The 17,972-nt window shown below is 47.4% G+C and overlaps 1 protein-coding gene across 4 annotated transcripts in view; it reads right to left on the bottom strand.

The window, feature by feature from the left end:
• The window catches only part of phf21aa (PHD finger protein 21Aa), a 217,397-nt gene that overhangs the window by 32,528 nt on the left and 166,897 nt on the right, over positions 1–17,972 (bottom strand). For all 4 annotated transcript variants that reach the window (XR_009651772.1, XM_060911884.1, XM_060911883.1 and 1 more), the window contains exon 9: positions 6,270–6,449. Coding sequence is in view for 3 of the 4 variants with exons in the window: in XM_060911884.1 (XP_060767867.1) it covers positions 6,270–6,449 (180 nt within the window). In the remaining variant the exon portion in view is untranslated. The remainder of the gene's footprint in view (positions 1–6,269; positions 6,450–17,972) is intronic.

Below are 17,972 nucleotides of genomic sequence, written 5' to 3'. Positions count from 1 at the left end.
CTAGGGAAGGTGAATGGCAAAGTCAGTACACCAGTTCCCAATTAACGTTGCATCTGTATGCTTTGCAGTAACTGCAGTGAGTAGAAAAGGAGGAAGAGAGCAAAGATAGATCTCTCTCAACCAGAGCACATGAGTGTGTGTATGGAAAGCTGAAAAGCAAGGAAAACAGTGAAAATAAAGAGTCTGTGTGAACAACACTCCCCGCCTGCCGTGCTTCAGTATTTACTACAGTGGTGCCGAAACCCGGGATACTGAAGGGAACCGCCCATTGGAGTCCTCCCCACTAAAAGATCTAATACATGCCCTTGCTGCCGCCCAACAGAGCCAGCAGCAAGCGTTGATCGCCCTCCGGAAGGAGCAGGAACAATGCTTCAAAGCCTTGCTGCTGGCCCAGCAGGAAGATCGCCAGGCATTCCAGCACCTGCTCGCGTCAGCAGGGTCCTCAACCGCCGCCACAGCAGACCCACCCCACATCACGCTGACGAAGATGGGACTGCACGACAAGCCCGAGGCATTTATTGCCCTGTTCAAGCAAGCAACCGAAGCGTGGGGGTGGTGGCCATTTGAGCAATGCTTGGCAGGTCTACTACTGCTGCTGACTGAGGAAGTGCAGCAAGCTGCGCAACAGCTCCCCGCCGACCATTGGCTCACCTACGCCTACCTGAAGCAAGCCATCCTGCAGCATGTCAGCCGCTCTCCAGAGCAACATTGCCAATGTTTACGCACACTGACGCTGGAGGAAGTAGGCCGACCATTTGCATTCGGCCAACAACTCCAGGACGCCGGCTGAGGGCAGAAAACTGCGACGTCGAGGGGATGATCGACCTAGTGACACGGGAACAGTTAATTGCCTGGCTTCCGGAAGGAATGGCAGAGTGGGTCCAGTGCCACCACCTGACATCGCTGAATCAAGCCATTGAGTTGGCAGAGGATCACTTGGCAGCGGTTCTGGTGGCAGGCGAATCCGCCTCTCTTCTCCCTCTCCCCCTTCCTACCCTCCCTCCTCTTCCCGTCCCCGCCCCGTTCCCCCACCGCGGAGGCGGGGGCCATCTCCCCCCCAGCCAGCCTGCCACACCCATGGTGCTTCCCTCCCATCTGCCCCTTCTGTGTTTGTGTCTTCTCCCAGGTGAGTGACTTTCCTTTTGCTGGTGTGGAGGTGAAGCCTGGGCCAGTATGCTGGTGCTACGGGGAGCTCAGGCATCTCCAGTGCTCTGCGAGGGAGGTGGGAGCTGTGGTCCAGATCCCTGACGCACCACAGACCACCCTCAATCGGGCTGGAGCATATCATATACTGGTGAGTGTTCAAAGGGATACGTATCATGCGTTGGTGGATTCCGGCTGTAATCAGACCTCAACCCACCAAAGCCTGGTGTAAGGTGTGGCATTGGGGAGAGCACAAGTGGTGAAGGTTTAGTGTGTGCATGGGGATGTTCACGATTATCCCTTGGTTTCCGTTCACATTCTATTTTGGGGAGAAAATCATAGAATAAAGGCGGCGGTTAATCCTCGTCTCACCCACCTGCTGATTTTGGGGACTGATTAGCCGGGATTTAGCAGGTTAATGGAACACGTACTAAGGGGTGGGTTTTGCGATAGTACGTCATGGGGAGATCCTGGTGTGGCATTGACTGGGGGAGCTGTTACAGAACCATCTACATCAGCGCGATACAAAGAGTGAGGAGCATCTTGCCCCTCCTCCCAATCTCGAGGATTCCCTTGAGGATTTCCCATTAGAGCAGTCACGAGACGAGACTCTGCATCATGCATTTGACCAAGTGAGAGTAATCGACAGTCAAACTCTCCAGCCAAATGCAGCACCCGCCTTCCCGTATTTCTCTATTAAGAAGAAACCATTAGTCACATGCACACTTTCAAGCACAGTGAAATTCATCCTCTGCATTTAGCCCACCTGAAGCAGTGAACACGCGCGTGCACACACACCCAGAGTAGTGGGCAGCCATACTAGAGCGCCCGGGGAGCAGTCAGGGGTTAGGTACCTTGCTCAAGGGCACCTCAGCCCAAGGCCACCCCACGTTAACCTAACTGCATGTCTTTGGACTGTGGGGGAAACCAGAGCACCCGGAGGAAACCCACACAGACACAGGGAGAACATGCAAACTCCACACAGAAAGGCCCTCGCCGGCCGCTGGGCTCGAACCCAGAACCTTCTTGCTGTGAGGCGACTGTGCTAACCACTACACCGCCGTGCTGAACCTTTAATCTATTATTAAAGACAGGCTATATCGAGTGACGCAGGACACTCAAACCAGTGAACTGATAACACAGTTGTTAATCCTTAAGAGCCATAGGAAACTACTGTTCCATGCAGCTCACTTTAATCCCATGGCTGGACACTTAGAGCAGAATAAAATACTAGCCCAAATAATGGCCCGGTTCTATTGGCCAGGAATTCGCGGGGATGTTTGTCGGTGGTGTGCGCGAATGCCAATTAGTAAGTCCCGCAGCCACTCCAAAAGTGCCTTTGCACCCTCTCTCTCTCTCTCTCTCTCTCTCTCTCATCAAGACCCCCTTCGAGAGACTTGGTATGGATCTCGTTGGGCCATTAGATTGGTCGGCACGAGGATATCGCTTTATTTTAGTTCTGGTGGACTATGCAAAGCGATATCCAGAAGTGGTGCCTCTCTGCAGTATCTCAGCATGCAGTATTGTGGAGGTGCTCTTCTGTGTTCTTTTCCGAGTTGGGATTCCAAAAGAAATCCTAACTGACCAAGGCACTATGTTTATGTTATGCACACTGCACGAACTGTATGGGTTACTGGGGATTAATTCTATCTGCATCAGCGTCTATCATCCACAAACAGATGGCTTAGTGAAACGACTCAATCAAACACTCAAAAATCTAATTTGGAAGTTTGTAAGCGAAGATGCAGGTAACTGGGATAAATGGCTTGAGCCCCTGTTATTTGCAGTATGAGAGGTCCCGCAAGCCTCCACAGGATTTTCACCATTTGAATTATTATATGGGCGAAAGCCACGTGGCATTTTAGACGTGCTGTGGGAAAAATGGGAGGAGGGACCTTCAACAAGTAAAAATTTAATTCAGTACGTTCTCGACCTGCACACAAAACTCCATACCCTCACGCACATAACCCAGGAGAATTTACTGCAGGCACAAGAACATCAAGCCCGGCTGTACAACAGGGGCTTGCACCTTAGAGAATTCACCCCGGGAGACAAAGTGCTTGTATTATTGCCCACTTCAAGCTCCAAATTAGTCGCCAAGTGGCAAGGGCTCTTTGAGGTCATACGGTGAATCGGGGACATCAACTATGAGATGAGGCGAATGGATAGGGGAAGGGCACTGCAAATATACCACCTCAACCTGCTGAAACATTGGAACAAAGGGGTCTCTGTGGCATTGCCATCAGTAGTCCCAGAGAAGGTGGAGCTGGGGCCAGAAGTTAAAAAAAAAAAAAAAACACAAATATATATATAAGTACTCAAGCCACTCTGGTCCCCTGTGGAGACCACCTCTCACCGACCCAACTCACAGAGGTTGCCAGGTTGCAAAAGGAATGTGGGGTCTCTAAATTTGATTAGATTAGACAGAACTTTATTGATCCCTTTGGGAGGGTTTCCTCAGGGAAATTAAAATTCCAGCAGCATCATTACAGGATCAACAGAGAATAGAAAACAGAGAAAACTTCTCAATAAATTAAAGGAAAACTCTGGAGTGAAATGCTTTTTAGGTCTATTTCCGCATTATTGGGAGTACATACGTTGAGTTGCTATCATAATCGCGTCAATCGGATGTGTTTTGAGAAAATTAGTTTTTTGTGATTTCAACCGGAAAGCGCTAACACGGCAGTGGCCGGGGCATGTCTTTTTGCTGATACAAAATGCTAGTTTTAAAACCATTGCAAAGCTCAAAACAACATGACAGTTCTGTGGAAGTGAGTAGAGGGTTCCTACAAAACTAAACGAGGTGTATCTGGCTCTAAAAGTGCACGGATAGAGTGTGTAGAAGAATAAATATAAAGGCAGTGACCTTACCTGCAGTTGGTGTTCCTCAGACGCCATCTTGAGTGGACAGTCCGTAAAAGTCGAGTGCCGAGTGCAGAGCTCTCATCCCTGATGTTCAGTAGTTTGTCCATAGTCCTCTTCTCTGCCACTGTCACCAGAGTCCAGCTTCATGCCGACCACAGAGCCGGCCCGCCTGATCAGTTTGTCCAGCCTGGATGTGTCCTTCTTGGATGTGCTGCCCCCCCAGCACACCATGGTGTAAAACAGGACACTGGCGACCATGGACTGATAGAACATCCACAGGAGTTTCCTGCAGATGTTAAAGGACCGCAGCCTCCTCAGGAAGTATAGCCTGCTCTGTCCCTTCCTGTACAAGTGGTTGGTGTTGCAAGTCCAGTCCAGCTTGCTGTCCAGCCACAGCCCGAGGTACTTGTAGGAATCCACAGCCTCCACCTCGACTCCCTCGATCAGAACTGGTCGTGACCTTGGTCTGGACCTCCCAAAGTCAATGACCAGCTCCTTGGTCTTCGAGGTGTTGAGCTGCAGATGATTCCTGTTGCACCAAACGGCAAAGTCCCTCACCAGGCTCCTATACTCCTCCTCTCTGTCGTACCCAATGCCTCGCATTGATGAGCTGTTTGATCAATTAGGCACTGCTCGATTTTATTCGACACTGGATTTGACAAAGGGATATTGGCAGACCCCCTTGACTCCTCTATCCCCAGAAAAAATGGCTCTCCCCCCCACTGTTCGGATTACACCAGTTTGCCATGCTTCCTTTCGGGTTATTTGGGGCTCCTGCTACGTTCCAGCGGCTCATGGACAAGATCCTCTGCCCCCAAGCCATCTACGCCGCGGCTTACCTCGACGACATTATTATATTCAGCAATGATTGGCTGCAGCACCTAGAACATCTTGGGGCCGTCCTAGAGTCACTGAGGGGGACGGGTCTCACAGCTAACCTGAAATAGTGTGCAATTGGGCGGGTGGAAGTACAGTATCTGGGTTTCCATGTGGGCCATGGGCAGGTGTGTCCCCAAATTGACAAGACTGCAGTGATTGCGGCCTGTCCGAGGCCCAAGACCAAAAAGGGGGTGAGACAATTCCTGGGGCTGGCTGGCTATTTTCACAGGTTTATAACTAATTATTCAGATGTCACCAGCCCGCTGACTGACCTCACTAAAAAAGTGGGCACCAGATCCGGTCCAGTGGATGGAGCAGTGTCAACAGGCATTCACCAAGGTAAAAGCTGCACTGTGTGGAGGGCCACTTTTACACTCCCCTGACTTCTCTCTCCCTTTTATTTTACAGATGGATGCATCGGACAGAGGGCTGGGGGCTATTCTGTCCCAGAAGGTGGAGGGTGAGGAACAACCAGTGCTGTACATCAGCCCTAAGCTCTCAATGCATGAAAGTAAGTACATCACTATCGAGAAGGAGTGCCCGGCCATTAAGTGGGCAGTTCTCACCCTCCGATACTACTTGCTGGGGTGCCCATTCACCCTCTGTTCAGACCACACACCCCTCCAGTGGCTCCACCGCATGACGGATGCCAACGCGTGGATCACCCATTAGTAGCTCGCCCTTCAGTATGCATGGATACACTCCAAGTTCAGACTCTAGTGGGTGGTGAGAGCCAAACATCAGGGTACTGGTCGATATATGAGGTACGTTTTTTACAATTGATTGTGTTTGGATGAACACTGAAATGGCTTGTGTTTCTTTAGGTGGTCCAGTGATTCCAAATAAATATTTTTAAACATTAGCCAAATTATCAAGACTTCAAGACAATATCATTTACTTATTGAGAATGATATTTCATTTAACATCACAAAAGAATGCTAAATGACTAAAAGATTACTATATAAATCACCTTCTTTTACATACTTTTTACACTTCTAGACATTTATCTTTAATATTTCTTTATATTATATGACAATGGAGGCTCTAAAGACTACAGTTAATCGTCACACAAGGCTTATGTGTCCAGCTCAGTTTTGGTCCTACACATAAATTTTAAATTTTGTGAAAAAATGCATATCAAAGAAATTATATTGGGGACTAACAATCTATAAAATCAGACATGAGTTATGTGAAACATACAGTAAATGTTATAATGTTATGCATTATTTTCATGTGTGATGTTTAAGAGGAAAATAAAATGAACTTGTTTTGGTTTACTTACACTCACAATTATATCTTAAAATCTGATATATAAAATTAAGAACAGAAGAAAAAAAATGCATCTTATTCTGTCGTGAATGGAGGAAAAAGCCAAGCCTTACCAGCGGGTTATCCTGACTTTTGGGTGCGGGTGTGTGTGAAGTTACAGGTGTGTTTGTGTGTGATTGTGTGTGTGTGTTCGAGGTTGTACAAGGAGGGACAGGTGATTTCAGTGGAACTGGGCAAGGTGCAGGGCTGCTGGTTGATGTCTTTGGCTCCACTCTGTCCACTGCATCAGGTGTCTAAATGAAACAAAGTGAATATCCGTTCAAATATCATGCCCCTTTGCTCAAACATTTTTGTGCCAACACTGCTGAACATGTCAAAAATAAACACACAACCGTGTTGAAGAAATATTCTAGTAAAACAACATTTTTAAAGTAAGACATGACAAGAGTGCGCTGAGAACACAATATCCCCCGCTGGCAACTATGCCATAACTCTGGTAAAATGTGACTGAATTGAACGAAATTGCAATATACGTATTCATTATCAAGTGCCGTCTTCGACACGAAGGTTGGCCACCATAGCTCTCCATTGACCTCTATTCTCTGCGGTTCTTTTTGCTTCCTTGTAAGATGTTGTTGAACTACACTTCTTAATGTCATCACTCCATTTTGGTCTCTGCCTACCTCTTGCTCTGAAACCATCAATTGCACCTTCCAGAATCAGGTTAGCAAGTTTTCCTCCACTGCCACGAAGTACGTGCCCTGCATAACTCATCTTCTGTTGCATAAGATCATACAGTAGAGTCCTCTGGGTCCCAGCTCTTTGCAGCACTTCATTGTTGGTTACTTTCTCTTTCCAACTTATACTCAGCATTCTCCTGAGACACCACATCTCAAAAGATTGCAGCCTGTTCTTGATGGAATTAGTGAACTGCCATGCTTCACATCCATAGGCGACCATAGAAAAAATGTAGCATCTCAGTAATCTAATCTTCAACTCCATGCCGATATCTTTTCTTAGGAACTCTTTGCATTCCCAGAACTTTGCTTTCGCCTTTCCAATTCTTCGCTTCACCTTTTCCTCCAGCTTTGCATCTTCTGTTATAATACTCCCCAGATACTGATACTCCAGAACTTGCTCCAAATATTTTCCTTCTGCATGAACTACAAATCTATCAGGTATGGTCTTACTAATGCACATTGTCTTGGTCTTTTTCACATTCAGTTCCATTCCATACTCCTTACATGTGCTGCAGAGTGAGTCAAGCATTGCTTGAAGAGACTGAACACTGCTAGCAAGCAGAACTGTATCATCTGCGTAGCAGATGTTGGTAATGTTTACTCCATTCAGTTTCACACCCTCACAACTTTCTAAGGCTTCTTTGGGGAGGAACTGACTATACTAGTGGATCTCAAAAAATTAGAATACCATGAAAAAAGTTCCTTTTTTTCATAATTTAATTCAAAAAGGTAAACTTTCATATATTCTATATTCATTACATGTAAAGTGAAATATTTAAAGCCTTTTTTTGTTTTAATTTTGATGATTATGGCTTATAGCTCATGAAAATCAGAAATCCAGTATCTCAAATTATTAGAATATTCCCTAAGATCAATCAAAAAAAGGATTTACAATACAGAAATGTCCAAATTCTGAAAAGTATATTGATTTATACACTTATTACTTGGTTGGGGCTCCTTTACCATGAATTACTGTATCAATGCAGTGTGGCATGGAGAAGATCAGTCTGTGGCACTGCTGAGGTGTTATTGAAGCCCAGGTTGCTTTGATAGTGGCCTTCAGCGTATCTGTATTTTTGGGTTGGGTGTTTCTCATCTTCCTCTTGACAATACCCCATAGATTCTCTATGGGGTTCAGGTCAGGCAAGTTGGCTGGCCAATCAAACACAGTAATATCATGGTCAGCAAACCATTTGGTAGTAGTTTTGGCACTGTGGGTAGGTGCTAAGTCCTGCTGGAAAAGGAAATCAGCATCTCCAAAAAGCTCGTCAGCAGATGGAAGCATGAAGTGCTCTAAAATCTCCTGGTAGATGGCTGTGTTGACTTTGGACTTGATAAAATACAGTGGACCAAAACCAGCAAATGACATGGCACCCCAAATCATCACAGACTGTGGAAACTTCACACTGGGCTTCAGACACCTTGGATTCTGTGCCTCTCCACTCTTCCTCCAGACTCTAGAACCGTGATTTCCAAATTAAATGCAAAATGTACTTTCATCTGAAAAGAGGACTTTGGACCACTGAGCAACAGTCCATTTCTTTCTCTCCTTAGCCCAGATAAGACACTTCTGACATTGTCTCTGGCTCAGGAGTAGCTTGATATTAGGAATGCAAAAGTTGTATCCCCTTTTCTTGACGATGTCTGTTCGTGATGGGTCTTGATACACTGACACCAGCCTCAGTCCACTCCTTGTGAAGCTCTCCCAAGTCCTTGAATCAACTTTTCTTGACAGTCCTCTCAAGACTGCGGCCATCCCTGTTGCTTGTGCACCTTTTCCAGCCACCCTTTTCAGCAATGACCTTTTGTGGCTTACCCTCCTTATGGAGGGCATCAGTGATCATCATCTTGACAACAGTCAAGTCAGCAGTGTTTCCCATGATTGTGGTTGTGTGTACTGAACTAGACCAAGAGATACACCGTTTTCATACTGTTTTACTCAAACTCAAAATGAAATATTCGAATATTTTGAGATTTTTTTTAATGTTTTTGTACTGTATGCCATACTGATTAAAATTAAAATAGAAAAATGCTTGAAACATTTGTTTATGTATAATGAGTCTATCATGTATAACATTTTCACTTTCTTAAATAACTGATGGAAAATATTGAACTTTTTCACAATATTCTAATTTTTTGAGATGCACTATGTACACAGTGTATCTCTCGGTCTAGTTCAGTACACACAACCACAATCAAGGGGAAGACTGCTGACTTGACTGTTGTCCAGAAGATGATCACTGATGCCCTCCACAAGGAGGGTAAGCCACAAAAGGTCATTGCTGAAAAGGGTGGCTGGAAAAGGTGCACAAGCAACAGGGATGGCCGCAGTCTTGAGAGGATTGTCAAGAAAAGTTGATTCAAGAACTTGGGAGAGCTTCACGAGGAGTGGACTGAGGCTGGTGTCAGTGTATCAAGATTATTCGGTTAAGGGTTTCTAGCTCCTCACACAGCTGCTACAAGTAACTTTCCTTTGCTTTTCAAAGATTTTTTTATTGTCAATTCACTATATATCCAGGACATATAGGAGAATCAAAATGCCGTTTCTCTCTCACCTTACTTGTAAAAACAGATAAAATATTTATATTAAGAAAAACTATATATATAATATTTATAAATATAGATAATATAGGTAAAAATACACTCTAAAATCAAACAATGTACAAAACAGCAGTAGTGCAAATACAGTACAATATCTGTAACAGAGAAGGTACTTAGAAGAGTAGCTTATGAGGTGTATATGAACAGTAGTGCAAATGAGCAATAGCAGCAGCTACAACAGTTATGCAAATGATTGTAGTGTGATGTGCAAACGGATGAGATAGAGGCCCTGTCCACATGGCAACGGATTCAGGTGACTCCGATACAATTGCTTATCGTTTAGGCCTGGCGTCCACACGGCACCGGCGTTTTGGGTGCCCAAAATGCAATCTTTTTGAGAACGGGTTCCAGAGTGGAAAGATCTGGCAACGTTGCCGTTGTGAAGTCGTCTGGATGAGTAGAACGGATTTGTTTACGATGATGTCACAACCACATGACTGTCAGTGCTTCACGCCGGGTAGAAGTGTAACGAACTCGATGCGAGTTGTCAACAAATCCTATAACTTGGCTCATGAAACGCGCTTACAAAATATTTTCACTGTGAATATTTATTGTGTAATGGTGCAAAGTGAGAGAGAGAGAGAGAGAGAGAGAGAGAGAGAGACTCTGCCCTTAGGGCAGAGTCAATCCCGCCAGCAAAAATAGGGAAAAAAAAAGGAGCGATCTCACCTCTTCAGATGTGGGTTTAAGTCCTACAATACATTCCTCAAAAAGGGTGTAGAAGAAATTAATCCATCAACGTGTATCATTCAATTTATTCCGGACCATTAAAGACGCCGCCTTCCGCGTAGAATCATACGTCATCCTCGTCGCCATATTGGATAGGTCAAAGCGGAGAATAAAGATTCATGTGCTGCGTTTAACTGTACTAACAGGTTTACCGTCCAAACGAGATCATATGGGATTACCTTTCACAGGTGAGAAACAACAAATTAATCCATCAACGTGCATCATTCAATTTATTCCGGACCATTAAAGACGCCGCCTTCCGCATAGAATCATGTCATCCTCGCCGCCATTTTGGAGCGGTCAAAGCGGAGAATAAAGATTAGCTGCGTTTAACTGTACCAACAGGTTTGCCGTCCAAACGAGATCACATGGGATTACCTTTCACAGGTGAGACTGGAAAAATACTTTTCATTGTATTTGGTCATTATAATGTAATTTTACAAACAGATTTTCCTGACTTTGTGGCTAATATGAAGTCTCGCGCATAATAGTTTATGTGCATGCGTCCTTACTTCTATTGTTCTGGTGTCTCCGAAGGGACCGTCTTACAGCGTCCCTAGAGGTGTGGCATGTGTATTGCATCGTTTTCAGCAAGCGTTGCGTTGCCATATGGACCTGATATTTTACTGATTGTTGCCCATTTGGACGCGATATATTTTTAAATAACATCTCGTTGCCGTTGTCGTGTGGATGTAGCCAGAGTTTCTTGTGTGAATGTGTTACAGACCAGGGGTAGGGGGTAGGTAGTGGACAGAGTTCAGCATCCTGACAGCCTGGTGGATGAAGCTATTTAGTAATCTTGTGGAGCGGGCCCGGAGGCTCCGGTACCTTTTTCCTGAGGGCAGGAGGCTAAAGAGTGAGTGTGAAGGGTGGGAGGTGTCACCAGCGATGCTGATGGCTCTGCGGGTGAGACGGGAGTGACAGATGTCCGGGAGGGCTGAGGGGTACCAATTCTGCACTTTCTCTGGATATTCTGATTCAGTTTTTTGTAATCTTCTTGACTGATCTTATCTTTCATCTTTCTGTGGTGTTCCATCTTCTCCAAGATCGCTGTTGTCATCCAAAGCTGTTTTTCTCTGATGTTTTCTTCCCGCATATACTGTCTGCAACCTCCACTATTTGATTCTTTATTTCATTCCACAGCTGATTTGATGTTAGTGTTGCTAGGTCCTTCTCAATTGATTTCAATTTGTTGTCACTCACTTCTTTGAATTTTACTTTATCCATCCTCAACTGATCAAGATTCCAGCTCTTTGCTTTGTGTACTTTAGTCACTTTCTTGAGTTTGTTTTTTGTTGATATAACAACTGGCTGATGATCTGAGCCACAGTCTCAGTTTGGTGCATATGCATATTACTGACATATAACAAAGAATCCTGTCAAGTTTTCTGAAATTCCTCCAAAATTTGTGAGAGGAGTTGATTTCAAGGTGAGTACCCTTCCTGAGACAGGTGGAAGGACACTGCCACGACATAATCCCCCTTTGGGCCTTTCAGCCAGTGGGGGATAAAAATTGTGAGGGAAGTTGATTTCAGAAAGCAAGCACACATTGGCAATTTCATCAAAGTACAAGTTTGTTAATAATCAAGGGCATAACTCTGGTAAAAATTTGCCCAAATTAAATGAAATTTCAATGAGTATAACTTTCATATAACAAAGCCTTTTGCCAAGTTTAGTGAAATTCCTCCACAAATTGTGAGAGGAATTGATTTCAGAAGAACGTACACACTCATGAAATTGTCAAAAGTACAAGTTATTTAATTAAGGGTCAAAACTCTGGTAAAATTTTTACAAACGGAATTAAGGTCACAATATGCATATTACCGTCATATAGCAAGGCCTTTTGCCAAGCTTCGAGAAATTCATCCAAAAATTGTGAGAGGAGTTGATGTCAGAAGGCAAGAACACCTTTATGAAATTGCCAAAGTACAAGGTTGTTAATCAATGGCCACAACTCTGGTAAAATGTGATCGAATTGAACAAAATAACAATATGCGTACTACCGACATATAACAATGCCTTTTGCCAAGTTTCATTAAATTCCTCCAAAAACTGATAGAGTTGATTTCAGAAGGAAAACACTCATGAAATTGTCAAAGTATAATTTTGTTAATCAAGGGCTGTAACTCTGGTAAAATGTGACCCAATTGAACGAAATTACAATATGCATACTACCAACATATAAAAAAGAATCCTGCCAAGTTTCGTGAAATTCCTCCAAATATTGTGAGAGGAGCTGATTTCAGAAGGTGAGCACCCTTCCCGAGATGGATGGGCAGACGGAAATCGCCATGACATAATCTCCCTTTTGGGCCTTTTGGCCAGTAGGGAATAATAAAATGTTTTTCATGAAGATCACAAGCAAAACCAAACATTCACTTAATTTTCATTTTATTATACAAGAAATGAAGGTGACCAATATACACTTGAGCAAATTCTGCAAAGTTTGAGCATTTGCGAAGTATCCTCAATATTTTAGCCTGTACATCTGTGTGGCAGTGGGGGCGTGGTCAAGCATCGGTCTGTGACAGGAGGGCGGAATCAGGGACGGTAAGTGGCAGAATCACTACACCTGTCATTAATTAATGTGTTTGTGTGTCTTCCCAGTGACTGCGCCCTATTTAAGGAGAGAGAGCGAGAGCAGAGGGAGCTCTCTACTCAACCAGATGACTGATGTGTGTGCGTGTGTCTGGGTGTGTGTGAGAGAGTGCATAGGCTGAAAAGCTGAATAAAGCCAGTTTTGTGAACTCAGTTCTGTCCTGCCATCCTTCTGTGCTCCACCCACCTACACAAACTGTCACAATGGTGCCGAAACCCGGGAGCCGAGCACGGAAGAGAACAGCCCCATGGAGTCCTCCACCTTCGCCGACCTGATCCACGCCCTCACCACGGCCCAACAGAGCCAGCACCAGGTGCTGCTCGCCCTCCGAAAGGAGCAAGAACAACGGTTCGAGGCCCTGGTGCTGGCGCAACAGGAAGATCGTCGGGCGTTCCGGCACCTCCTCGCGTCGGCGGGGTCCACCATCTCCACCGCCGCGGGCCCTTCCCCCCCTCACGAAGATGGGCCCGCAGGACGACCCTGAGGCATTCATCACGCTCTTTGAGCAGGTAGCGGAGACCTCGGGGTGGCCGGTGGAACAGCGCACGGCGCGCCTCCTCCCCCTGCTAACGGGAGAGGCGCAGCTGGCCGCGCTACAGCTCCCCGCCGACCGCCGGCTGGCCTACGTGGACCTTCGCCGGGTTGTCCTCCAGCGTGTGGGACGCACCCCTGAGCAACAACGTCAGCGATCCTGCGCTTTGCGCTTGGAGGAAGTCGGCTGGCCGTTCGCGTTTGGCCAGCAACTCCGGGACGCCTGCTGGCAGCGGTTGAGGGCCGACAACTGCGATGCCGAGGGACTCCTCGACCAGGTGGTACTGGGGCAGTTCGTCGCGCGCTTACCAGCGGGAACCGCAGAGTGGGTCCAGTGCCACCGCCCGGCGTCGCTGGATCAGGCAATCGAGCTGGCAAAAGACCATTTGGCGGCTGTCCCGACGGCAGGACAGCAGACGACCTCTTCTCTCCTCATGTGTCTCCTCCTCGCCCCATTCCCCCACCGCGGAGGCGGGGGCCGGCGCCGCCTCAGCCGGCCCGCCGCACCCGCAGTGCCCTCCCGTGTCTCCCCTCTGTGTCTGTCTCTCCCCCCCCTCAGATGAGTGAGCCACAGAGCACTAGTGCAGAGAGGAAGCCCGGGCCAGTTTGCTGGCACTGCGGGGAGCTGGGCCACCTCCAACAGCAGTGCTCGGTAATGGAGGTGGGCACGGTGGTTCGGATCCCCGACACGCCAGGAGCCGCCCTCGATCGGGCCGGAGCGTATCGCACACCGGTGAGTATCCAAGGGGATACATATCAGGCGTTGGTGGATTCTGGCTGTAATCAGACCTCAATCCACCAAAGCCTGGTGCAAGACGAGGCATTGGGGGGTGCACAGGAGGTGAAAGTGTTGTGTGTGCACAGGGATGTTCACAGCTACCCTTTGGTGTCGGTCCACATTTTTTTCAGAGGGGGAAAATTTAGAGTAAAGGCGGCGGTTAATCCTCGCCTCACCCACTCGATAATTTTGGGGACTGATTGGCCGGGATTTCGGGATTTAATGACACATTTAGTGAAGAGTGGGTCCTGCCATTTAACAGGGGGAGGTCCCGGTGTTGCGTTGGCGGGAGCAGCTGTCACAGAGCCGTCTACGTCAGCTCCACGTCAGAATGAGGAGCCGCCGGCTCCTCTCTCTGTTGGAGAATCCCTCGCGGATTTTCCATTAGAGCAGTCGCGAGATGAGACTCTGTGGCATGCGACTCTCCGAAGAGCCGCCAGGAATTGGTATTCCAGGCGGCTCACTTTAATCCCATGGCTGGACACTTAGGGCAGGATAAAACACTAGCCCGAATAATGGCCCGGTTCTATTGGCCAGGGATTCGCGGCGATGTCCGTAGGTGGTGTACGGCGTGCCGCGAATGCCAGTTAGTAAATCCAGCAGCCATTCCAAAAGCGCCTTTGCGCCCTCTACCGTTAATCGAAACCCTGTTCGAAAGAATTGGGATGGATCTCGTTGGGCCATTAGATCGGTCAACACGAGGGTACCGCTTTATATTAGTTCTGGTGGACTATGCAACGCGATACCCGGAAGTAGAGCCCTGCACTCCCGCGGGAGTCCCGCGGGACCCGCCGCAAAGCAGTGCGGCGCGGGACAAAATTTGAAAGCTCATTGCGGGCGCGGGCAGGACCGGAAGTGCACATATGCGCGCGCGGGTGGGAGCGCACATATGCGGCGCGGGCGGGAGTGGTGACAAGCTGCAGTCCCGCTAACTAAAAACGTGTTTGAAATAAAATTTATAAATTATTAATTTATATCTATCATATATAATTTGTGCTGGATATTTTATTTGGCATTAATAAAAACATTTTAAGGTGCCTAAATTTGCAGAGAGAGTCAGATTGCCAGATTGAGTGAGGAATGGCATCTTAAATTTACCATTGATCACCCTAACGGGAAATCCTTTGATCACTCTAATGACTCGCAGTTCACACCCAGATAGCAAGAGAACCATGAGTGAAGTGATTTACTGCTTGCGTTAGTCTACAACTCTAATCAGAGAGACAGGTTACACAGTGACGTTAGGCTTGACTCAATGCTATCCCAGAAATCCTTCCTGTAATATGCAAATTTGGCTGTCCAATCAGAGGCGGCCAAATTTGCATATTACAGGAAGGATTTCTGGGATAGCATTGAGTCAAGCCTACCATCACTGTGTAACCTGTCTCTCTGATTAGAGTTGTAGACTAACTCAAGCAGTAAATCAATTCACTTCTCTTACTAGCTCTGCTTTGCAATAAAAAAAAACAAACAAAAAAAAACATCATTGGTACAAAGAAAGCCCATTCACTTTTTTATGCTGATCAGAGAATTACAATGATTTCTCATGTGATAAAAATGTGCGATTCGCGATTAAATATTTTAATCGCTTGACAGCACTAATTATTATTATTATTATTATTAGAGACACTACATGCTGAATTCAGAAACAAGGTAAATAATAACAAACGTGAACGTGAGCTATAGATATTTATGCTCAAATCCACTCAAAGTAGGGGGCGGGGCACCATCACGCTGTGTCAAGACAAGAACTTTCCTGAGAAATAACGCGAACGTCTGCATCATGCGGGATTTGCGGGCGGGAGCGGGACAAAATATGGCAGGCGGGAGCAGGACAAAATATGGCAGGCGCGGGCGGGAGCGGGACTGAAAATCAATTTTTTTTGTGGGCGCGGGCGGGAGCGAAAATCATAATTCTTTGCGGGCGTGGGCGGGAGCGGGACTGCACAATGCGGGCGCGGGCGGGAGCGGGACTGAAAAATCCGACCCGCGCAGACCTCTACCCGGAAGCAGTGCCTCTTTGCAATATCTCAGCACGCAGTATTGCGGAGGCACTCTTCCGCGTTATCTCCCGAGTTGGAATCCTGAAAGAGATTCTGACTGACCAAGGCACCTCGTTTATGTCACGTACACTGAACGAACTGTATGGGTTGTTGGGTATTAAGCCAATCCACACCAGTGTGTATCACTCACAAACGGACGGTTTAGTTGAACAGTTCAATCGCACCCTCAAGAACATAATTAAAAACTTCGTAAGTGAGGACGCACGTAATTGGGATAAATGGCTCGAACCCTTGCTCTTTGCAGTGCGAGAGGTCCCCCAAGCCTCCACGGGGTTCTCCCCATTTGAATTATTATACGGGCGTAAGCCGTGCGGCATTCTAGATGTGCTGCGGGAAAACTGGGAGGAGGGACCTTCACCAAGTAAAAACGAAATCCAATACGTTATTGACCTGCGCGCAAAACTCCACACACGCACCTAACTCAGGAGAATTTGCGGCAGGCCCAAGAATGACAGACCTGCCTGTACGACAAGGGTGCACGCCTTAGGGAGTTCGCACCGGGAGATAAAGTTCTCATACTGTTGCCCACATCGAGCTCCAAATTGGTCGCCAAGTGGCAAGGACCCTTTGAGGTCACACGGCGAGTTGGGGACGTTGACTATGAGGTGAGGCGAACGGATAGGGGTGGGGCGCTACAGATTTACCACCTCAACCTGCTCAAACTCTGGAACGAAGAGGTCCCCATGGCGTTGGTGTCGGTGGTTCCGGAGAAGGCGGAGCTGGGGCCGGAGGTTCAAAAGGGAACATTGGCATCGCATACCTCTCCGGTCCCCTGTGGAGACCACCTCTCCCCGACCCAACTCGCAGAGGTTGCCCAGTTGCAGACCGAGTTTTCGGACGTGTTCTCGCCCCTGCCCGGCCGCACCAACCTCATAGAGCACCACATTGAGACGCCCCCGGGGGTGGTAGTGCGTAGCCGCCCTTAAAAATTACCCGAGCACAAGAAAAAAGTGGTTCGGGAAGAACTCGAGGCCATGCTTGAAATGGGCATCGTCGAGGAGTCCCACAGTGACTGGAGCAGCCCGGTGGTCTTGGTACCCAAGGCCGACGGGTCGGTCCGGTTCTGTGTGGACTATAGAAAAGTCAACGCGGTGTCTAAATTCGATGCGTACCCAATGCCTCATGTATGCCTCATGCATCATTTGTTGCTCGATCGGCTAGGCACGGCTCGTTTTTACTCGACACTGGATTTAACAAAGGGTTATTGGCAGATCCCCTTGACTCCATTATCCTGGGAAAAAACGGCCTTTTCCACACCGTTTGGCTTACACCAATTCGTCACACTTCCTTTTGGGCTGTTTGGGGCGCCCGCTATGTTTCAGCGGCTGATGGACAGGGTCCTCCGCCCCCACGCCACCTACGCGGCCGCCTACCTCGATGACATTATTATCTATAGCAATGACTGGCCGAGGCACCTCGAACATCTGAGGGCCGTCCTTAGGTCACTGAGGCGAGCGGGTCTCACAGCCAACCCGAAGAAGTGTGCGATTGGGCGGGTGGAAGTACGGTATCTGGGCTTCCACTTGGGCAACAGGCAGGTGCGTCCCCAAATTAACAAGACAGCAGCAATTGCGGCCTGCCCGAGGCCCAAGACCAAAAAGGGGGTGAGACAGTTCCTGGGGCTGGCTGGCTATTATCGTAGGTTTATACCTAATTATTCGGACGTCACCAGCCCGCTGACTGATCTGACTAAAAAGGGGGCACCAGATCCAGTCCAGTGGATGGAGCAATGCCAGCGGGCTTTTTCTAAGGTAAAGGCTGCACTGTGTGGGGGG

The sequence above is a fragment of the Neoarius graeffei genome, chromosome 27, assembly GCF_027579695.1.
Source record: "Neoarius graeffei isolate fNeoGra1 chromosome 27, fNeoGra1.pri, whole genome shotgun sequence".
Taxonomy (NCBI): Eukaryota; Metazoa; Chordata; class Actinopteri; order Siluriformes; family Ariidae; genus Neoarius; species Neoarius graeffei.
The sequence above is the reverse complement of the archived record's forward strand: the minus strand, read 5'-3'. Positions and strand labels throughout refer to the sequence as shown.